Source organism: Humulus lupulus, chromosome 7 (assembly GCF_963169125.1).
Source record: "Humulus lupulus chromosome 7, drHumLupu1.1, whole genome shotgun sequence".
Lineage (NCBI taxonomy): Eukaryota > Viridiplantae > Streptophyta > Magnoliopsida > Rosales > Cannabaceae > Humulus > Humulus lupulus.
In genome coordinates, this window is record NC_084799.1 from 118189265 (window position 1) to 118213854 (window position 24590).

General features: G+C 34.0%; 1 protein-coding gene and 2 long non-coding RNA genes across 3 annotated transcripts; all 3 read left to right on the forward strand.

Moving 5' to 3' along the window:
* The first annotated feature begins 5008 nt into the window (after window positions 1-5008).
* Window positions 5009-5632, forward strand: LOC133789871 (uncharacterized). The gene is made up of 3 exons (XR_009873753.1): window positions 5009-5050; window positions 5132-5171; window positions 5492-5632. It is a non-coding gene; the product is annotated as an uncharacterized LOC133789871 (long non-coding RNA).
* Window positions 5633-5766: 134 nt separating this feature from the next.
* LOC133789872 (uncharacterized) lies at window positions 5767-6729 on the forward strand. Its single transcript, XR_009873754.1, has 3 exons — window positions 5767-5800; window positions 6413-6529; window positions 6712-6729. It is a non-coding gene; the product is annotated as an uncharacterized LOC133789872 (long non-coding RNA).
* Window positions 6730-20221: 13492 nt separating this feature from the next.
* Window positions 20222-21695, forward strand: LOC133792116 (uncharacterized). The gene is made up of 2 exons (XM_062230038.1): window positions 20222-20740; window positions 20880-21695. Exons 1-2 carry the CDS (start codon window positions 20222-20224, stop codon window positions 21693-21695), a joined length of 1335 nt encoding a protein of 444 aa, XP_062086022.1.
* The last annotated feature ends 2895 nt before the right edge of the window (window positions 21696-24590 follow it).

Genomic DNA, 24590 nt, shown 5'->3' on the forward strand with positions numbered 1-24590 from the left:
TGTACTCTTCTCTACGAATCTGATTTGATGAAACGTTGATTCTCTTGAACTCCCTTCAAAGAATAGCGAGTGCACACTTCCTCCTGAAGTGAGACTTAGATAGAATCCTCTCCCGAAGATCCTTATGAACACGTTCACAATAGACACTATCTGTTTACAATGGACTAGAGAGATATCCACAAGTACACTCAGCACTCTCACAAAGATTAAGGTGAACAAACTTAATCTCTACAAATAAAGACACTCTTCAAAATAACATAATGTTTACAAATATTCAAAATGGAAGAGGTGAAAATTCCAAAGGCCTTGGCAAGATATTTATAGGCAAGGAAATCGTCTAAGGCCATCATTTTCTGATATCTTTGAAATCAATTTGTGAATTCCTTTGATTTAGGAAATCAACCAGCCAGATGAATTCTGTGTCGAAAGAAAAGGAAACTGATGACACTACAACAAATATGAGTAAATATTACGGTAAAATATAACATAATTTTTAAAACGCTATTTTTGAATAAGTAAATGAAAACACGGAGTAAACAGCAAATGAAATTCAGGCGCCAAATAAAATAGTAATATCGCGCCTTTACTTCGTCCCCTCCTTTTAATTCACATTCTGATTATATAAAATCATAAAACAAAAGAAAAACAAAAAGCTCTCTTTCTGAAATGGAACCTCTCTGCCCTAACCGTTCCGACTCTCTCTCGATCTCTTTTCTCTCTGTTCTTCTCCCTCTATTTCTTTCACATGGTCGACGGGTGAATGGAAGTGTGCAGGGGCTTCTCTTGGAAACTAGCTTTGGAGAGGGATAGTGCAACGACATCATTCTTCAACGGTAACTCTCTCTCGCTCTATCTTTCTCTCTGAGCTACTCTATCGTTCAATCTTTCTTTCTTTCTCTTTGTTTGTTGCAGGTGTGTAACAAGGTGGTGGAGGCCCACGGCTTGGGTCGTGTGACAGGGAGGCTTGACTCGTGGGTCTACGACGTGACTCGCTCATGGGTGCGACGGTGGTTTATTCGACAGGTTTGACTTTAGTGAGGTTATTCTACAACATTTATGGGTTTGATAATTGTTTTGAGTTTTGTATTGATTTAATTTGAGATTGAGTTTGAGGAAAAGTAATACATATATGGTTTTGAGTCGGTCATGTGATGCTCAAGGCATGATGACAGAGTTTTCTGAAGGAGATGTTTTTGTCGGTGGGGCTGAGATTCATGGGTTGAAATGACAGAAAATTGGGTCTTGGCTACCAAAGTTGGAGCATCAAGTGCTTCCTTTGCATCTTAAAGATGTGAAACATGGTATTAGTCATCAATGTGGTCTTGTACTAGGTTAGTTCCAAGTTAATAGTCTATAATGTATATTGATAATCTTTTCTCAACCAATAATCAATGTATGAAGTTTCTTGTTTTATTTTTGGCCGTAAGACCTTAAATATGATGGACTTATTGGGCACCATGTTTCCTCAATGATAAAAGGTAGAACTGATGAAAATAATTTGTGGGCAAATTATGGCCTAACTTTGAAAAACATGTCAGGTGTTTGATATGATGTTATTTCCTTTGTTGCATTTAATTTTTGATAATGATGTGCATTTCGAAAACTCCATTTCTGATCATTAAAACATGTTTGCTGTTCCATTAATTTTTAATTTTTTAATTAAACTCCATTCCATTACATGTCATGTTGAAATTTATTATAATGTTTGCTGTTCCTGCTCTATATTTTCGCATTATTCATTTTCACTTTTTGAGTATTGAATTGTTTTTATTTCCACTTTTACCTAGGATGATGACTCAATGTGGAGACCTGGTGGGCAGGCAGATAAATCAGATAACTCTCGAAAGAAACATAAGCCAAAGTATTCAGCTAAGCATGCTTACAAAGCTCAACAAAAGAAAACTAAAGGTGAGTTTTTTATAATTTTATTAAATTATCATATATTTTTCTTAGTTATTTAAATTAAGGGTAAGGAAATACCATTATATCACTACCACATCAAAAGTTGACAATTTTTTTATCTCAGTTGTAAACTTGAAAACTTGGTTATGCATCTTGTGATCACTGCAAAACTGTTCCGTGCAATTAGCTTTTCTTTTCCTGTGAGTTTTCTTTTCCTTTTATTTTTTTAGATTTCAGTTTAATATCAAGAAAACATTTTGAATATATCAATACATATATTTTTTTGTGTTGGAATTGTTTCTAATGGAGAGGATATAGTGAGAAAAATTAGTGAGGTTGTAAGCATTAGAATACAAGAAAGAGCAAAGAGCTTTTATGTGTTAAGAGAGAAACTTTTGAGAGCACAAATGTTGTGAAAGTGTTGGTTCTTGCTGCGTGTTGAAGAACCTGTTTGAAAATTTCTTGTTCTTAATTCGTTTTTGTTCATAACAGTTTGTTTAATTGTTTAAGTGTTAGTTTGAGATAAGTTTTATTATTTGTTCTAAGGTGTCATTATAGGTGCTGCATTGTCCTTTTCAATGTTTTTTGTTGGTCTGCTGCTTTCATCTAATCCTGATGCCATGGGAGACCTGGTGCAGGTTCCAAGCATGTTGTTTCAAGGTTCTTTGCTTCTTGAGCTCATCAGTAGAGCCACTCTTGGTTATGCGTATGTCCCTGTTTTCTTTTTCAATCTTCATTATGCCAAAATAATAGTTTGTTTATTATTCAAAAGTGATCTTAATGAGAGCCTGCTAAGTCTTATTTCATCTTTTGGTGATGTTGTAATTTAAATTAAAGTCCCTGTTATTTGTCTATTATCACATTTATGATTAAACTTGTACCATTATTCTTAGGCATCATCTTTGGGTATTCTGTTTTTTATATTGGTTTTAGATTTAGAGTTTTTGTGTTTTATGTTTCTGTATATAGTTTGTTTGTTTATCCTAGTTGTGTTTACTGTTTACAACATGCTATACATGTTGCTAGTTTTGGGAATTTTTTTTCTGATAGTGGTGTGCTATGCAGCCTAGTTTTGTTTTCTGGTTTGTCTTCTCCTGTATCATTGGCTTAGTAATATAATCCATTTTGTATTCTTTGGTTTGAGACACTATAAGCATAAAAAATAAAGTAATCAGATTGAGTTTTTTTGTTCTTCAGAATGAGTGGTTTGCTTGATTGGAGAGTAATAGATGACACGTGAGGTGGAAAGCCCCTCTGTTTTGACTCGATCCTCATTTCAGATGCCTATTCCTCTCTTCTCGACACCGTTCGGTATTGAAAATTACCAAGTTTTAATATTTATATTGGCTCTCTTTATAAACTCAGTATGTTTTGAATTTGTGTATGAGTTTTTATGAAGCTTGAATCTGTGTTTTCCTTTCTATTTGAATTGGAAAATAATTTTCAACATGGCAAGCAACTTTGTTTAAAACTGTACTACTACAGGTGTGTACATGATGTAATTGTTTCTTCATTTCCTTTGTGTCTTGTTCTTCAAATAGTTTTAAATATATGTGTTTACTTTCTTTACTTCAGTAGGTAGGATCATTTATAATTTTTTTTAATTTTCTTTTTGTTCCTTTTTTGAGGATATGCTCTTGCTGCTCTTCTCTTATTACTTTGTGTGTGTTTCAATCATAAAAATATTGTTTTGACTTTGAAGAAACTAGTACAAATCTGGGTCTGTCTTCTGTTATGGTACTTCTGTTTCACAAGCTCAAGAAATTTTCTTGCTCCTTTTAGTAAAATTTGTGTGTTTCATGGTTCCATTGTTTGCCTGAATTCTTATTTATACGTATACTTGAATCAGTGAGGCAGCAGTATAAAAAAACTCATGACTTGTTGTCTTCTCAGTATTCTTATGAGCTTCTTCTGCAATTTCTGCATAAGTCTCAATCTACCACTGTACTTGGTACTATCAATGAGCATATCAACTTTCAAGGTACATGTTTCTTCTTTTACCGCTTATGTAAAAATGCTTCCTTTATTTTTATATGATGTGTAATGTATGCATGTGTACTGGTTTGCAGTTTCTCCTGGACAGCCCAACTCAATTTCTGATGATACGGAGGCTGTTACATTGACTGGCAGCAGCCAGGATGCAGTCAGTCAGATTAATCAGAAGGAAATACATTAGGGGGTGAGTCAACAAAGTTATCTTGTTTCAATCGGGTTTGCTTTTTTCTGTTACCCCCTCTTTGTGCTCTGAGTATTACACTTATGATCCATTGATTCATGTTGGTATGTTGAAGTTAAAATGGAATCTAAATGTCTTTTATTCATTTCTTTTTCATTTGTCTTCTGATCTCAGTATTTATCACATGTTTTTCCCTTTTTCATTTTCATTCAAAATTATTTAGGAATGATAAGCATCATTCTTCTTTTCTAAATTAATTATTTAAAACTTGGTCAACCTACAGAGAGTTATTTAGTAGCCTAAAAGAGGTTTTTTTTTTCTTTCTATATGACAGTTTCCCATATATGTTTGTTAGTAATAGGAAATTTAAGTAGTTGCCATATTTTTATAGTTGATGTAATATATGAGGACGCATATTTTTAGCTTTTGTATAGCTTGAGGAACATAGTTTATGTATATTGGTTTTGTGTGAATGTGACTATTCAAGATAGTTTAAATAGATCTTTTTATGATGGAATATGTTGTTTCCAGTTTTAATTCTCTCTGCCAATCGAAGTCTTTCAGAGGGATTTAGTCTTAGTGTTTGCATACCTATGATTTTTAATCTAGCAAAAAAAAGGGAAATCTACCACTGTTTTTGTAATGTTAACTTTTGATCTAGGTTATTTGATTAATCTTTTATTTTGTTGCTTCAGTTCAGTAGAGGTTGAGCAGTTTATACTTGATGACTTGAGAAACCGTGTATAGCTGAGCAGTGTTGCTCTGCCATCCATTAGTTTTTATACATTTATCAATGCACATAATGGGTATTGTCTTCGATTTTTTTTTGGTTCAACATTATCTTTCTGTTTTAGTAAAAAAAAATTTCTCAATTTCTTATCTTCCTGTTTATCTTTTTCTAGTTTAAACTGTTCAACTATACCCCCTGACGGGTCATTGGTTGCTGCTAGATTTTCAGATTCATCGCTGAAGGTTTGTTCTTGATTACATTTTCGTTGCATTTGACATGTCAATTGTTTGTGTTTTCTACTAAATTTGGTACACATTGTGCAGATTTGGGATATGGCAAAGCTTGGGCAACAGGCTGTTGGTTGTAAGTCAATCCTCTGTTTCTACTATGTTGAGATATTCTTGTACATAAATCAAAGTTAAAAAAAAGATATGCACGTGTTTTACAGTGTATAAATTAGTCTAGGATATATAGACACACAATTTAAGCCTTCATAAATTGCTAGGTTTTTCCGGCTGTAAGTGCAACAAACATTTGGTTAAAAAATTGTTGGCAGTCATGGAGTTAAAAGCTAGTTAAGGATGGTAATATCTCTTTAGGTTTATTAAAGCTATGTTTTGTTTGCTCTGTATTCTGTATTTTGGTCAAAGTATATCTTATTTTTAAAATACTGCTGCTATTAGCTGTTTTGCAGGGTGACGATGATGCAAATCCAAATGAGTTTGGTTCAAATGGAGGAAAAAGACCCTATACCTTATTTCAGGGGCACTCAGGACTAGTTTATTCAGCTTCTTTTAGTCCTATGGGAGATTTTATACTTTCCTCTTCAGCTGATTCAACAAGTACAGTCATCTATTCTCTCTCCCTCTTTCCCTCTTTGTTTTTTTTATGAAAGAATTACATTGTTTTCGTGTAGTTCGGTTATGGAGCACTGAACTAAATGCAAATCTTGTTTGCTACAAGGGTATAATTACCCAGTATGGGATGTACAGGTATATCTCATCATTTTCAGTTGTAAATTGTTCATATTAGCAGTTCTTTTGCATCTCTGCTGTGGATTTGACATGAAATGAGTGGCCAATATATATATGTGTGTGTGTGTGCATTCTCCTTTTTAGTTTCCTTTCTTGGCCACTTAAACATTTGCCCTCTATTTGGAATTTGGATTCTAGGATGGAAAAAAGAAAATCCAAAAGATTTTTTTTCTCTCTTGTTTGGATTCAAATAAAAATTGAGATTTTTTTGTGAGAAAAAAATGAAAGTTAAATTTAGTGCAATTTTCTCAAATTTATAACTTTTATAAATATATTCAATAAGGTGTTATAGAATTTTAGATTTTCCTTTACTTTACTTTTTTTTTTCTCTCAAAAAGAATTTGCTTCTTTAAATTCAAGTTAAAAAAAAAAGTGATATTAGGGGTATTGGTTTTACTTTTGTACCTATTCAATTACTTGTGTTATTACTATTTTCTGCCATACAATTGCTTTGACTTCTTTACTTTGTCTCTTCTCTTTCCCTTCACCACATTAAATAATGGTCGTCTTTCCTTAGTAATGATTTTAATGTTATATATTAACTTCTTTGGTTATGAATTCTCGGAGCAGTATAGTCCTGTAGGACACTATTTCGCTAGTGCATCACACGACCGGACAGCAAGGATATGGTCTATGGAAAGAATACAACCTTTGCGAATAATGGCAGGGCATTTATCTGATGTTGATGTTAGTTTCTCTCTGACTTTATTACGTGTTATAAAAGGGAAGTAGTATTGCTTTGATGTTATTTATATTGTTGAACAACAACAACCTTAATCCAGAAGAGTGCTTTAATGTTGTCTAAACTTACTGATCTAGTCTAGTTCTTATACACTAATTCTGATTGAGGTTTCATTTATCATTATCAGTGTGTGCAATGGCATGCCTATCTCATTTCCCTTGTATTGAAGCATTTATCTATCTCATTTCAACATTTCATGTTTAAGGTGTAAAATTTGAGCCTCTCTCTGTCATTTTAGATTTTCTCTAGAAATCCAAGTCTCATCTTTTTTTTCTGCAATTTTGGGTAAAATCTGAATCTGAATCTCATATTATAATTGTAGCTCTCTCTATAAAATTGTCTACTATATTCATATCTATGTTAATGAAGCAACTAGTAAATTGTTGAAACAATAAATTGCTGCTAGCATAAATTGTTGAAACATTCTCTATGCCTCAATCTCGTTTTGCTATGTAATCTCCTTTGCTTATGAGTAATTTTATTGATTTGATTTATCAATTTTGAAAAAATAATTATTATAATAGTATAACTTGTAGCTTTTCTGCTGTCATGATAAATTTTCCAAAGGATCATTAAGTGTTGACTGCTTAGGATACTTTTTGTACTCACCTTTGATGACACTTGATCATTATAATATTCCCTAGAAAGATTCAAAAGATCATTAAAATGTGGTACCTGTTAGGCCAATTTTTACAACTACTAACTGTTTTGGTTAGTTAGTTGTTCATTCTAACTAATTATTGTTATTTTGTAGATTAGTTACTTTATTAGTTTTGGTATTTTCTGTATATATACTCTTTTGTATCATTACTTCATTAATGAGAATTGATTCTATTCATTCAGTCACTAAGTTTCCTTACAGTACCTACCACCAATGAGGAAAAAAAACATTTACTAAATTGTTATTTTGGTAATTTTAAACACAATATCTTATGGTGCTCAAGTCCCTGCAATCCTAATAGTGCCCACCCTAAAGTGAGAAGCTTTTTCACTAACCTCTATTAAATACTTGACCTGCCTTTGCTCATTGCCTTTTTTTGTAATGTTATAGCTCCTTTTTTTTTTCTTTCTTTCTTTCTCCTTTTTTTTGGCTAAGCTTACTTTTCTGCTGTATTAATACCAAAAAATTAAAATTTGAGTTAGCACCTATAATCAATTGCTATCTTCACTGTAGGGATCTGATTTTTTCTTCTTTCATGTAGTTAGAAAATATTTCTAGCTTTTTTTTTAACTTTCTTTGGTTTTGATGAGTCTTTGATCTGAGTGGTGTGTACATATTAAAGATCATAATAAGGATGCTGAAATGTAAAATATTTTCAACCATATCATCAAACTAAAGGCTTATGCCTGCATTAGATTTTGAAATATCTGAAAGGGTATGTACCAACTATGTCCTGAACCTTTATATTGGTGTTTGCAGATAACAAGGGATACTAGTGGAGTTCCTACGGTTCTTACAAGGTTAGATGCACCCTCATCACCCTTGGCTGACACCATGACATAATATGAGAGCTAGAGATCCTTTTGTTTGTGAAATGAGAATTTAAAATTTTCATGTGTTTTAAATTTGTTATTCTATTTTATTACTTTTCTTACTTTTATTTTTGTTATAATATTATGCTAACTTCAGACACAATTTAAGTGTTAGAATACTGAATTTATTGTATGTGAAACTCAAGCAGAAATTTCTTCTATACCTCTTCTGCTGCCTTATCTTTACAGGGTTGTATGAACTCATTATTAACTTGTTAAAACAGTAAAATACAATATATACTGAAACATATTGATATACATTCACTGTATTCTCTTAATGGCAGCAAGTTGTTTGACAAGTTTGATTTTATTTGCATTGTATTCTCTTTTCTTATTTATAGCTTTGGTAAGTTATAGTTTATATGATAGTTATGGGATTGGCTTTGCATTCACTTGTTATATTATTTATTTATTTTAGTTTTCATCTTGCAGTTGTTCCCAAGCTTTGTTTGAATCTTCATTTTGTTTTCTATTATGCTTATTTATATTTGGATTTCTGAATTCTGTTTTGTTCATGTTGATTATAGTCAGTAATGATTTAAATGGGGCTAATTGTATGTTAGGTTTGTGGCATCAGCTCTCCAAACCTGACTGCTTATCTTTCTCTATTTATTTTTCAGAGAGTTTGAACAAGTTCCCTCGAAGGACTAGTACGCCATCTGGGGTTCATAGTTAAGCACAACAATCTGAAGAACAGCTACAACAACAGCAACAATAGTATTAGCAGCAGCAACAACATCATCCAAACTATAGTTTGAAGTAAAAAATGTTCAAGATTATAAAACTTTATTATGTTATGCTTTCAAACTTAAGTTAGAACTAATATCTTATGAAGTAGACACATTCATGGTTGGAATTAGTTATTTTTTAATGTAATACTTATGGTTTATCAATTTATTGAGAATTACATTTTATGATTAATTTTGTTTTTTTTTTTATCAAAATACAATAATGAAGATCTTTTAATTAAAAAAAAACCATATAAGTATACTTATTAAAATAAAATTTAAAATATATTATCCCCACTAAAGTAACAAAATTTTATTACTATATGTTACGATTTAAAAACATATTATAAGCGAAACAAATCGTTATGATTTATATAATATAACAAACTAAAAATGCTATCAAAATAATCAAATGTAACAGTTGAAAAGTGTTATGAAAAAAGTACAAGATTAAACTTCAAATTTATAACCAAAAACTCTATCTAAATGTTATTATTTGAATATTATAGCACCTAAAAATGTGTTATTGAATAGTTTAAGATAATACCGAACATAACATTCAAAAACTGTTATAGAAAAGACTGGACTTTTAATAACAGGGGCTATGTTAGCATTTTCAGAAGTGCTATCAATAGTCCCGGTTAGTAGTTTTTAAGTGTTATGAATACTGTTTTTTCTTGTAGTGTGAGCCAACAACGTAATCAGTTTTATCTGGCAGAATGAACATGGTCATTTCTTTTGACCATGTTCATTTTCGACACCTTCTTTATTCTAGAATAAACATAATCCCTGAAAATAATCTCAAGATAATTACAAAATATATTTTTACCAAAAATTGATTATTTGTGATAAATAAGGTAAAAGATATATTCACACTTAAAGATATTTTCACATTAGAAAATCAGTTGAATCATTAGATCAAGAATCAATATGGATATGCTACTGATTTTCCTTAATAACTTTAAAATATTTTGTCTAAAATAAAGTTAGCCAATAAAGGACTTTACAATCTCCACATTTGGAAACTTGATAGACAAAAATATTTTAAGAGTTTATTTTGAAAGATCCTGCAAAGACAAACCAGATTAGAGCAAATAGTAATGTTACATTACTCCCCCTGCGAAAGACATCTCAATTATAACCAATATCATAAACAATGTTATCTTTTTGAGAAAGTTTAACAAGATAAAAACCCAACAAAATAAACCTTACTCCCCCTTGTTGTCTATCAATAAGCCAACGGAGTAATACCAACACAAAAAACAATCCAAAGAGTCAAACTACTACTCCCCTTCTTTGTCTATCAAAAAAACCAAAAGGCAATGACAACACAATTTTTCAAGCCTTCTTTGTGGTGACCGAGACGGTTGTTACCAATGGGAGATGCATGTACTCCACTGCCTCTAGTTTTCACCATAGTTGCAACAAACAAAAACAAAGAGAATTTTTTTTGTTGAAAGAATGAGGAAATGAATCTCTCTTTGACCGATTATAAAGAGAAGAAAATGACACTCAGGGTTTTGATTTTATTCCTTTTTAAGACCAAATTAATGAATTGCTATCCCAAAGAAAAAAATTTGCTCAATCAAGGAACATAAACCAAAAATAGAAACCTTTGATGTCAAATAATATAATAAGTGACAAAATAAAAAACAACATATTACCACAATTTCCCTTTCTTGATAGCCACGGTCAAGTCTTTTTTTTTTTTAATTTTTTTTTATATAATATAATATATAAACAAAAGTACCAAAAATATCCTATTCTGATTGTGCCCAATGTCTTCGTGCCTTGCCCTTGGAGAAAGTAACAAACATTAATTCTTAACTTATTTTTACTATAAGGTTAGAAAATATATTTAATATAAATCATGCTTTTATTTATAAAAAATCACAAAATATTTACTCCTGACACAAAAAATATTTTATCCAAATTAATAAGTGTGTATGAGTCTTACAAATTTTTCCAACAGTATATCTTAAGCATTTGTGTGTGATTGTGAAAGCAGAGATCATTGTCCTATATGGCAATTTTAGCCTTTTTCAGGGTCATTGCCCTATGTGGAAATTTTTAGCCTTTTTCTCAAAGAGTGCCCAAATTAGACGCTTTGACACTATACTGAAGGCTGCATTTATCAGTGGTAGAGTATCTTCTACATAATTTTTAGTTACATAGTTCCAACTTACTCAAAGATAGCATTTTACACAACAGTGTAGGTAGCTCTATTCTAAGATGGAGCCTGAAAATACTTTCAAGGATCAAATGCTCATACACTACAAACACAGATTGATTTGGAAGAATATTAATTGGAAGGACTATTTATTTTGATTTTTGATTTAAAAAAAATGTGCATGATATATATTAACTATAAATTCTAACAAGTAGTAAAAATACATTTTGTCATAATGTTTAAGACATTCTATTTGGACAAGAACAAGAAGACATCAAGCAACTCTTTCTAGCATAGGGATATAGCACAACACAAACAATATTTAATTAGTACAAACCCCCAAGGATTTCCCGAGGGAATAAAACCTGACCGTTTCAAGGGTTTTTGTGAAAATATCTGCAATTTGTTTGTCACACTCAATATATTCTAAGACCAAAGTTTTATTTTCAACAAGATCCTTAGTGTGTCGCGACACATCATCAACACAAAAACATTTTTCATGAGAACTTTTCAAATGTTTTCCCAATCGACCTGGTTCACATTTACCAAAAGAATATTTACTTAAAATCGGTAACTCATGAACATGACTCATACTTCCAATTTTTCTCAAATTTTCACAATCCACATGATCATGTTTTTTGTGACACAAATTAGTATCACTCCTTGTAATTGTGTGACAATTATGTGATTGAGATAATGTGTAACAATTATCGATAGATTTATAACCCTTCAAAACACAATTTCCATCTTGGTCAAACACAAAACAATTATCAAGAGAAAAACTTACAAACAAGTCTTGGTCACAAATTTGACTTATACTAATTAGATTAGTTTTAAGTCCATCAACCAAAAGAACATTTTGTAACTTTGGTAGTCCTTCAGAATTTAGAGTGCCACTACCAAGTACCTTACAAGACTTACCATCTCCAAATGTGACTTCCATATTTTTCAAAGGCTTGAAGTCAGTGAGTATGCTTTTGTTACCTGTCATATGTTTTGAACAACCACTATAAAAAAAACCAAGAGTTAGAAGCACATGTTCTAAGACAAGTAAAGGCAGCAAGACATTTGAATTTATTTTTCTTCACCCAAACTTTCTTAGGTGGAGTCCTTTTCTTCAAGGTCATTTGTCTCAAATTACCATGATGATTAAAGTAATTTTTGTGAAGAAAATTCATCAAGGTAAAACATTTAAGTCGAATATGACCTTTCACTCCACAGAAATTGCAAATTGGAATAAAATGACGAGTTTTTTTATTCACGAAATTTCCGGTCTGTTTCTCATGTGTTGTAACAGATTGAAAAGATGATGCCACATGAGTTTGAGTTGTTCCTGCAGAAGGGTCAGTTGTCGAAACAATAGGAAGATTTCCAGAAATATAAATTGTTTTTCCTTTAGGTTTAGATCCATTTGATCCTATCCTAGAAAAATCACAAGCTTTTTGACCTGCAAGCAGAACATCATCCAAAACCATAGATCCAAAACCATATATCTATGATTAAGAAATTTGACACCTTTCACAATTTTATCAACTTCATTAGACAAACGATTGATTTCAGAATCTTTAGCAACAATCTCAATTTCATATTTTTTAACAAGAGAGTCAAGTTCTTCATTTATCTTCTTGAGAACTTTGTTATTGTTTGCCATCAAACGATTATTTGAACATACTTTCAACCATTGATCATACATGTTTTTGTATGATTCTTTCAAAGAATCCTCATCCAAATCAGATTCATTTGAATAACCATGTGAACCCTCATCTGTTGAAATAGTATTATTTAAACAAACAAGGTTCTCCTTCACCTGCACAGAAAGAGGTAAGCAAGAAAAAACAGAAGTTACGGCAAGATTAGAATTTTCTTCCTCATCACTACTTTCAGAGTCCTGGTCACTCCAAGTGACTGCCATGACCTTCTTATTTTTCTTTAAGGTATTGGCACATTCAGCTTGAATATGTCCAAAACCTTCAAACTCCCTGCATTGAATACCTTTTTTATTAGTAAATTCAAAAGGTTTTGAATAATTATTACCTTTGGACGATTTAGACATGTTTTTCTTGTTACCAATCTTTTTTACAAACTTCTTAAATTTTTCCAATAACAAGATCATTTCATCATCATCTTCCTCATCTAAGCTTTCCATTTTCTCTTTGGAAGATTTCAAGGCAATCGATTTCTCCTTCGCAGCAATTGGTTTCTCTTTGCGGATCTCTTGATTAAGTTCAAAAGTTCGAAGAGATCCCATCAATTCCTCAACTTTCAAGGTGTCAAGGTTCTTTACCTCCTCAATGGCTGTGATCTTGGATTGAAACATGTCAGGAAGAGATCTAACAATTTTCCTAACCAAAACAGAGTCAGACAACTTTTCTCCTAAAGCAAAATATTCATTAGCAATGTCAGACAATTCTTCATAAAACTCAGTGAGGGTTTCTTTTTCAGACATGCGAAGGTTTACAAATCTTGTGGTCAACATTACAAGCCTAGATCGCTTAACATCAGCGGTTCCTTCAAATTGAGTTTGAATGATTTCCCAAGAATCTTTGGCAGACTCACAAGATGAAATCAATTTTATATAACTCTCACCAACACCATTAAAAATTGCATGTAAATCTTTATTATTATAAATTGACAATTTATCTTCTTCATTAGACCATTCAAGTTCATATTTCACCTGTGTCTTACCGGATTTCAAATCTGTCTCAACAGGTGGTGTCCAACCGGTCAATATTGATCTCCAAGCCCTTTCATCAAGGGATTTGATAAAAGCTTTCATCCTTACTTTCCAGTATGGATAATTTGTATCATTCAGCAATGGAGGGCGAGTTATAGATCTACCTTGTGCAAAGATAGACATTTCACAAGGCACAAAACAAACGGAAAAATACAAGATCGCACTAAGAGTTTAGTGACCTACTCTCATACCAATTGAAATTTCATTTTTAGTATTTACCAAATTAATTAAACCATGTGAATTAATTAAATTGCGGAATGGTAATTAACTGTTTACACAGATAGCAGTTTTGTCAGGACAGAATCCCAACTTGTCATGACAGAAACTGAACACAATAAATAGCCAGTGCAAAACAATAAAGAACACACTGAATTTTTACAAGGTTCAAAAACCCTTTCGGATAACCTACTCCTTGGGGCCACGCCCAGAGAATAAACCAATTAGTAAAGAAACAATGTGTACAAAAGCATTGACTTAAACAATGTAAGACTCCCTCTTAAACTATTGGCTCAATCTTGTTGTACTCTTCTCTACGAATCTGATTTTATGAAACGTTGATTCTCTTGAACTCCTTTCAAAGAATAACGAGTGCACACTTCCTCCCGAAGTGAGACTTAGATAGAATCCTCTCCCAAAGAACCTTATGAACACATTCACAATAGACACTATCTATTTACAATGGACTAGATAGATATCCACAAGTACACTCAGCACTCTCACAAAGATTAAGGTGAACAAACTTAATCTCTACAAATAAAGACACTCTTCAAAATAACATAATGTTTACAAATATTCAAAATGGAAGAGGTGAAAATTCCAAAGGCCTTGGCAATATATTTATAGGCATGGAAATCGTCCAAGGCCATCATTTTCTGATATCTTTGAAATCAATTTGCGAATTCCTTTGATTTAGGAAATCAGCCAGCCAGATGAATTCTGTGTTGACAGAAAAAGAAGTCAGCAACGTAATCAGTTTTATCTGGTAGAACGAACATGGTCATTTCTTTTGACCATGTTCATTTTCGACACCTTCTTTATTCGAGAATAAGCATAATCCCTTAAAATAATCTCAAGATAATTGCAAAATATATTTTTACCAAAAATTGATTATTTGTGATAAATAAGGTAAAAAATATATTCACACTTAAAAGATATTTTCACATTAGAAAATCAGCTGAATCATTAGATCAAGAATCAATATGGATATGCTACTAATTTTCCTTAATAACTTTAAAATATTTTGTCTAAAATAAAGTTAGCCAATAAAGGACTTTACACACCAGGTTTTGTTGATCAAGATAATCCACTTCATTTATGCAAACTTCGGAAAGCAATTTACAGACTCAAGCAAGTTCCTCAAGCATGGTACCATGAACTTCGAACCTTTCTTGTTCACTTTGGCTTTACAAACTCTCAAGCAGATACACCTTATTTTTTCTAAAAACTGGTCACAATATTATATATTTTTTAGTATACGTTGATGATTTAATAGTGACTTGTAATGGCACTGAAATGGTCACATCTTTTATCAATATTCTTGCTCAATGTTTTTCTATTAAGGATCTTGGACCACTATCTTATTTTTTGGGAATAGAAGTTGTTCCAAATCAGCATGGTATTTTACTTTCCCAAAGACGTTATATTATGGATATCTTTCTCGGACCAATATTTTAGATGCCAAGCCAATACTCACACCTATTCCAACAAGTCCATCTCTTATGTTAAATTCTGGCTCCGCTTTATCTGATCCTATAGAGTACAGAACTATTGTTGGTAGCCTTCAATACCTTTTGGTTACAAGGCCTGATATTGCATTCTCAGTGAACAAGCTTTCTCAATATATGCATCGTCCCACAACTAAGCATTGGGTCTTTGTTAAACATTTTCTACGATATATGTGTGGTACTCTTCATGAAGGATTACAGCTCTATCATCAGTCACCGATCACTTTGCATGCATTCTCCGATTCTGATTAGGCAGGTGATAAGGACAATTTTTCCTCTACAGGTGCTTATGTAATTTATCTTGGTCGTAACCTAGTATCATGGAGTTCAAAGAAGTAGAAAATAGTTGCTCGATCATTTACCAAAGCGGAGTATCATTCGATTGCCAATACTACCGCTGAATTAAATTGGATCTGCTATCTTCTCATTGATCTTGGTGTTACTCTTTCTACGTGTCAATGTATCTATTGTGACAACATTGGGGCTACTCAGCTTTGCTCAAATCCCATCTTTCACTCTCGAATGAAGCATGTAGCAATTGATTTTCATTTTATCAAGGATTAAGTTCAATCTGGTATTCTTCGTGTTGCTCATGTATCCTCTGCTAACCAGTTGGCTGATGCACTCACTAAGCCTCTTTCTCGAACTCGTTTCCTTGATCTCAAAAGCAAGATTGGACTTCTCTCTAGAGCTCCATCACGAGGGGGCGTAACAGAAGACAACTCTTTATGATAATTCAAATTTATGTAATTTAAATTTAAGAGTTTGTTTGTTTACCTTAAACTTAAGAAGTGGTATGTGCTTGTTTCAACTGTACGCTTAAACTTAGGAATTAGTTTTAACTCTGTTGTACTCATTGTTGTATAAATAATTTTCATGATCAATACGAAAGGGTTTCTATTATCTAGTTTTACATCTATTACTTTTTCCCTCGAATTTATTTGCTTGTAAAAAATACCCCGAACTATAGCGATTGTAGACTCTTGTCCCCTCCGTCCATAATAGTAACAATTTGTTGATGTGGCAGTTTATAAATATTTTTTTATTAATTAATTGATTTTAAATTACAACAAATAAATAAAAATAATTTTTCAAATAAAAAAATTAATTAAAATTGATTTTTAAATTTATTGAATTATATAAAATCCAATAAATAAAAATTCAATAATAATAAATATATTTTAACCAAATATAATTTTTTTTAAAAAAACCTAAAATCAATATTTCTAAACTAAATTATACTTTGAACTAAACTAAATTAAAATCTTTAATATTTTGCTTGATTGTTCTCTAAATGTGTTTGATTATCTACATTTGAAATATAGAATTGTTTGAGTTTTTATTTTAATTTAGTTTAAAGATGTTAATTTAGTTTAGAAATATTGATTTTAATTTTGGTAAAATTATATTTATTGATTTTTTATTTATAAGATTTTATATAATTTCATAAATTTTAAAATAAGTTTTTATTAATTTTTTATTTCATAAAATGATTTTTGTTGTCTATATTTTCACCTCCGAGACGTGGCAACCCATAGTGACTGGCTCGGACGCTCGTAAACATCTTCGGGGTATGTTACCCCTTGAGGCCTCTTCTCAGGGCGAAGATCCTTCTAGGTGAGGTCACCTGTCTTTACCAGTTGGTAGGCCGTGGATACCTTAAAGGTGGATTACCCTCCGAAATTCGCCCTTGGAGCTAGAGGTTCTCCAGGCGAAGCAACTACGACAATGACTCTATTCCCTCAGTCGTTCCCTAGGTCCAAGGTTCTGGTTCTCGGACCTAAGAAAGGCGCCATGTGTCAGCCAATGTGAGTTTGCAATGCTAGAGGATCATCTGACAATCTTTTTGGGCGATCCTCTAGAGTGGTGTCGAATGTACAACTCGACAATACACACTCCCACTACGCCGTCTAACATGGAGATACTTACAGCACACCGTGACAGTACCTGAGGCGTGTTCCCTAGAAAGGAGGTACCTTTCTGTAGTGAGCCTCGTGATCTCGCTTGGGTCGTGGTCTCTATTCAATGCAGTCCACTGCATTAAATTTGTATTAATTCCCCAATAATGGGAAGAATGTGTATTAATTACTGATGATTACTATTAATGACCCCGACCTCTATAAATATGGCTGGGAGTCTCATTGTAAAGGGTGGGATTTGTTAGAGAGAAAACACCTTGTACTTAGAGCAATCTAAACGCTGCTTGAGAATACATCATTAGAACTTGCCATAACAAGCTTCCAATCCTCTTAATACTAGAGTCTCATGGACTAGGTTTCTTTTATAACTTGAACCACGTAATATTTCTTTTTGTTCATGTTACTTGTTTCTTTAATCTCTCGTTTTAAGATTGATATCTGTTATACCCAAAAATTGGAGATCAATGACGTGGCAATAGAGGTGACAAATGGCAGTACATGGTCCGTAAAAGACACATTAAATAGTCAATAAGTACATTGACTCCTCAGAGTTGTAATAAAGTGACCCGGTAGACTGACGAAGGATTTGGACTGCTTGAAAGATGTCATAACCAAGCCAAGTGCACCTTGGTCCGAGGAAAGCTAAGGAGAGTGCATCCTAGAAGGCTAAGGAGAATGCATCCTAGGAGGCTAAGGAGAGTGCATCCTAGGAGAGCTAAGGAGAGTGCATCCGAGGAGAACTCAAGAGAGTGGTCCTAGGAGACCCCAAGAGGGTGGTCCTAGGAGACCCCAAGGATTTGGTCCGAGGATAAACATGGCATGCTAGAGGAGAGTGCCATGTTAGAGGAGAGAAGTGCATGTCCTACCACCATGCATGTCCTACCACCATGCACGTCCGACCAACAAATGTTTGTCCTACCACCATGCACATGTTCGACCAGCACTTGCATGGGTGGTCAGTAGGAGGTGGATCAACTAGCTAGAGGAGACTAAGTCAAGATTCCCAGAAACAACTTCAACAAGATATGCGAGAATCTCTCATTCTTCCCACAAATGGGGGGTTTGTTACATTTTGAATTTTGAATGTTTCTTTGTAATTTGAATGTAATAAATATAATAAAATATCCCGGTTCTAGGGGATACCGTATGTATGACCCTAAGCCTATAAATAGAGGGCTTATGGGATTATAGGGGGCTTCTTTTGCTTATTCTTTCTAGAGACAGAAAATTTGGGTCTGAGTATTCTAGAGAGAGAAAACTTGGGTCTGAGTATTCTAGAGAGATAAAGTGCTGGCATTTGAAAGAATTCTTGTATCTTTGCAATCTGTACTGGAAAAACTCAGTTGGCTCAGTCCATCTGATCTTGAGTACAGATCTATAAATCACAACTCTAAGTGGATTAGGCTATTACCGACAATCGGGGTTGAACCACTATAAAATCTCTTGTGTTATTTACTTTTCTTATTTGAACCGTCTGTGTTATTTAAATTCTCTTGAAGGCTTGTCGTATTTGACGTTCTCACGTTGTTGGCTAAAAACACAGTCAAAAATATCGAAAAAGACAGTCAACAATTTTTATTTAATTTTTCTAATATAAAATCAATTAATTAATAAAAAAATCAAAATATTTTTTTAACTGCCATATTAGAAAACCATTACTATTTTGGACGGAAGGGACAAAAGTCTACAAGTGTTATAATTCGGGGAGAAAAATAACATTTTGTTCTATACATATATGACTTTGTATGAATAATTATTAATTATTAGTTAGCTATTGAACAAACTATATTTGTCGTTAATCTCAAATAATCTTTTGAAAAGCTCTAAAAAAAATAAACAATTGTGTAATAGATTATTTGAATTTTATTTTCTGCATGATAAATTATTTACTATTTTTCAAAATTTTGTAAAATAATTTTAATAACTATAATATATACTGTCATAAAAAATTACATTTATTCATATATCAAATACAAATGTGAGTTAATATAAACAATAACAAAAAGGCAATCGCTGAGCTCTGGTTTCTCCATGGCGAGACGCAAGAAGAACAGCCAAAAGCCTGCTTCAATTTTGACGATGATTGCTTCTCCGGTGATTCAAGAGACGTGTGAAGAACGTAGAACTGACAAGGATGATGATGTACCAAAGGATGTAGACGATGAGTTCAAAGATTCGATGGTGGAATTCCCAGATTTTGGTTAGCGAGATGCTTTGGATCCTGAAAGGGATCCGTCTGGTGTTTTGGGGACTGGAGAGATTGGGAAGGATCAGGGTGTTGGTGAAGATGATTATCTGAGTCAGGCTAAAGAAAAGTGGTCCCAGTTTTGCTCCTTGTTGCCTAATCAGGGAGGGGCTAAACTTACATTTGAGGAGCCAATTGTTAAGGAAGGCATTCGAATTTCCCAGGTTGATTTGGATGAGATTCAAGTAGAGACTTCTTTCTGGAACTCAGCTGTGGTTTGTATGGTGCTTGGGGCTAACCCACCATTTGCTATTTTTGAGGGATTTTTTAAGAGGATTTGGGGTAAACTAGGGATTGAGAGAATTGCTCGACTTAATTCTGGTCTTACACTTGTTAAGTTTCGAGATGAGACCACAAGAGATTTAGTGTTAGAAGCTGGGGTTCTGCACTTTTATAGAAAACCAGTGATAGTGAAGCCTTGGTCGGCTGATTTGGATACGCTTAAGGCTATGAAAACTGTCCCTGTTTGGATTAGATTGCCAGGGCTGGGTCTACAATATTGGGGTACGAAATGCTTAAGTGCTCTTGTGAGCACAATAGGGAACACGCTTCTGGTAGACAAAGTTACTAAGTAAAGGTCGATGATGCAATTTGCTAGAGTGTTAGTTGAAATTGAAATCTCTGAGGCTCTCCCTAAATCTATTCAGTTCCTCAATGAGAAAGGGAAACTTATGGAACAACTTCTGGAGTTTGAATGGCTCCCAACTCAGTGCAGAGGGTGCAAGGTGTTTGGTCATACAAAAAGTATGTGTAATAGGAAGCCTTCTGAGATTTGGAGGCAGAAAGGTCATATTGGAATAGTTGAGTCTAAACAAGGTGATGTGGAACAGCTGCCAGCTTCAAAAGAAAAGTGTGCTACTAGTGGAGGAAAGGTTGCTGATACGAAGGATTTAGCTAATAAGGGGTTAGCTGCAGGTCAGGGGATATCTCAGCCTCAGGTTCAATTAAAGAATTCAGATCAAATAGATGATGCATCAGATAGGAATGTTAATGCAACGGACAGGTTGGAATGGAGTACTCCTAAAAGGGGAGGTGGTCATAGGAAGGTAAATAGGAAGATACAGAGCAATATGAGAAATTCATATGGTGCTTTGCAAGATAAGGTAATGGAGGTCACAAACTTGGGATTAGCATCAACAAGTTTGTATAATGGAGAGTCACAACATGCTTAGCTGGAATGTTAGAGGTATTAATAAAAGGGAGAAACAGGTTTCTCTGAGTAAATTCTGTTTTGTGAATAAGATTGGTCTTGGAGCTTTTTTGGAGACCAAACTTTATGGTGATAAAATTGGGAAAATGATGAGTACTTATTTTAAAGGGTGGAATTACTACTCGGGTACTAATTCAGAGGGTCGTATTCTGGTTTTGTGGCAGCCTCAGGTGGTGACTGTTGAGATTCTGATGGATAGTGACCAGTTTGTTCACATATGTGTTAAAGGGATTAATTCTAGTAAAGTGTTCTGTGTTACTTTTGTTTATGGTAGGAATACCACTGAGGGTAGAATTCCTCTTTGGAGTGATCTTGCTGGGTTAAATTTCACTGTAAAACCTTGGGTTGTGGTAGTTGATTTCAATGCTGTTTTTGAGGGTACTGATAGAGTGGGTGGTCGTATTATCTCTGCTGTTGAGTTGGAGGATGCTCGAAATTGGAGGGCTTTGGGGTTAGTTGATGAGTTGCGTTCCACAGGGTCTCATTTTACTTGGACTAACAATCAAGAGAATGATAATAGAATCTACTCTAAACTGGATAGAGTGTTTAAAAATGAAGAATTGTTGGATTTGTTCCCTCAAGCTGAAGCTTTGTTTAACTGGGACCTTCTATCTGATCACTGCTATTGCATTATCAAAATGGGAGCTACTGTTAACAGTGGTCTTAAGCCTTTTAGATTTTTTAATATGTGGACTGAGCACATGAGATTTAAGGACACTGTTTTACAGAGCTGGAATAAACCTATTAAAGGAAAAGGGTTGGTGCGTATTGTTAGAAAGTTGAGTAGACTTAAGGTTGTTTTTTGCAAGTTTAACAAGCATGTTGTGGGTGATGTGGCTCAGCATTAAAATTTGGCGAAGGAGAAATATCAAACTGCTCAAGGTTTGCTTCAGAGGAGTCCCCACTCGACTGAGTTACAAAGGGAGGAATCACTGGCTGGTGCTTGTTTTGCTTACCATTCTAAAGCTTATGACAGTTTTTTGAGACAAAAAAGCAAGGTTGATTGGCTGCGTTATGGGGATGATAACATGGCTTATTTTCATGCGTGTTTAAAACAAAGGAGAGCCAATAATTGCATTACTTCAGTGGTTTCGGAATCGGGTCAGTTAATTGAGAAGTTTGAAGATGTTGTGACGCATTTTGTGAATCATTTTCAGAAAATTATGGGCAGTAATAGTAGTGTTTCAGTCCCTGTTCAGTCCTCTTGTTTCAGACTTGGTCATTGTTTATCCCTGGAGCAGCAAATTAAGCTTGTCAGACCGTTTACAAAAAAGGAAGTGAAGGTTGCCTTGTTTAGCATTAGTTCTATAAAAAGTCCGGGGCCAGATGGGTTCGGTTCTGGCTTTTTTAAAGCTATGTGGGGCAGTTTAGAAGCTGAAGTTTCAGAGGCTATTTTCGAATTCTTTGAGAGTGGTGTTATGCCAGAGGAAGTTAATATGGCTACCATTTGCTTGGTTCCTAAAATTGAGACACCACCTAAGGCAGTAGATTATAGGCCTATAGCTTGTTGCAATGCTATCTACAAGTGTATTTAAAAAATACTCTGTGGTAGGTTGGCTACAGTTCTGCCTAGTTTAGTCCATCAAAACCAAGGAGCTTTTGTCAAAAATAGGTTGTTGGCGCATAATATCCTTATTCTTCAGGATATTATAAAAGGCTATAATAGGAAAAATGCTTCCCCTAGGTGTGTGATGAAAATTGATCTGAGTAAAGCCTATGACATGCTAGATTGGAATTTTATGGAGACCATTCTCTCAGAGTTTTGTTTTCCTATCAAGTTATTAAGTGGATTATGGCGTGTTTGAAGGGTCCTTCCTATTTGATTCTTATGAACGGTAGAATTCAAGGGGAGTTTAGAGGCAAAAAAGGCCTTAGACAAGGGGACCCAATATCTCCGTTGTTGTTTGTTTTAGCTATGGAGTACTGTACTAGGCTGTTAAGTCAAACTTCTTTGGATAAGAGGTTTAGATTCCACCCGATATGCAAATCTCTTAAGCTAGTCAATCTGTGTTTTGCTGATGATTTGGTCATTTTTTGTAAGGGAGTCTCTAATTCTGTTCAAATAATGAGGGATAGTTTTACTGAATTCTGCAAGGCTTCGGGTTTGTCTGCTAATTTACAGAAGTCGCAGGTCTTTTTTGGGGGTTTGGAGGATAGAGAGACTCAACAATTGCTTGGGAAGATTCAGTTCACTGAAGGGAATTTTCCTCTCAAATATTTAGGGGTTCCTCTTCGAACAACTAAGTGGAGGGCTGGAGATTGTGCTATCATTATTACTAAGATTCAGCAAAAGCTTCATACTTGGGCTAGCCGTCATCTCTCGTTTGTAGGGAGGGCTCAGCTGGTTAATACAGTGCTTTTAGGCTTGAGGTCGTTTTGGATGAGTATTTTTATGCTCCCTAAGAGTGTTACTAAGGAGATAGATCGTTTGTGTAGAAATTTTCTTTGGGGAGTTAAAGAAGGCAATGTTAACTGCAGTAAATTACACTTCACTGCCTGGAGTCAAGTTTGTCTTCCGAAGTGTATGGGTGATCTTGGCTTTAAGGAGGGTTGCTCTTGGAACACAGTCCTCCTTGCTAAATTTGTGTGGGCTGTTTCTAGTAAGCAAGACATTCTATGGGTGAAATGGGTGGACTCAATCTATCTAAAGGGTCAGGATTTCTGGTCCTATTCTATTCCTCAGGATGTTAGTTGGTATTGGAGGAGACTAGTGAAATTGAGGTCTATTTTCTCTATCAGTTTAGCTGCGGCTGTGAAGTGTGATAAACTCTGTTTGAAATTGCTGTATTACAGATTACTCAACAGGGAAAAAGTTGAGTTTGCTGATGTGGTTTGGTGCTCTGTGGCAGTTTCGAAGCATAGATTCATCCTTTGGCAAGCTTCTCTCGGTCATCTCCTTACTCTGGATAAGTTGCATTATTGTAATTTGGAGCTGCCTTCTTTACTGTGTCCTGTTTGTGAAATGGAGCAGGAATCTCATGCCCATTTGTTTTTTTTCTGTCCCTTTTCTCAACAGCTCAGGGCTCAAATGATGGATTGGTTGGGTAGGGATATTTGGCCGATTACTTATGATCATTGGTGTACCTGGATGTGTGGGAAGCCGAAAAGTCTGAAGCATCAGTTGTTTGTTGCTGCATTGGCAGCTGCTGTGTACATGGTCTAGAGAAATAGGAACCTCTGTGTGTTTGAGTTGAGATCTTTGGCTATTGGTCATGTAATTCAGTTGATTAAGTTCAGTATTAGGTCTAGATTAGCCAGGTTTCCTAAGCTAAAAGTTAAGGCTAGTGAGGTGGCGTTCTTTGAGGCTGTTACTCAGATGTAACTGTTTTTGTTTGGCTCTTTGAGCTTGGTTTGTAATCTTGCTGGTTTGGTGCAATTTATTCATTTTTTCCATAAAAAAAAAATACAAATGTGAGTTCCACGTCCAGTCCATTTTGTAGGATGTACTGAATAGAATACATTTTATCTTGAAAATACACATGAATATTTTCAGTGTATATTTATTATAGAATAAATAGCATTTTTGTCATCTGAACTATGACCGATTCAAATTGTGCCCTCCAAATAATTCGCAATGTTAAAAATTCCCCTTGAACTACACACATTACTGAAATGTGAGACTTTTGTTAGAATTCGCCCTAGGTGGCTAACAAAATGATGACATGACATTTTGGCCAATGATGTGGCAATACTACGTATAGAATAATAAGTAATTTTGTCCCCAGACTTTGATCACTGCCAAA

What these genes read in the sequence shown, in the direction of transcription:
- LOC133792116 (XM_062230038.1), top strand. Translation starts at nt 20,222, where the DNA reads ATGCAATTTGCTAGAGTGTTAGTTGAAATTGAAATCTCTGAGGCTCTC. An exon ending in ATGGTGCTTTGCAAGATAAG is followed by an intron (nt 20,741 to 20,879) that starts GTAATGGAGGTC and finishes TTTGTGAATAAG; the next exon opens with ATTGGTCTTGGAGCTTTTTT.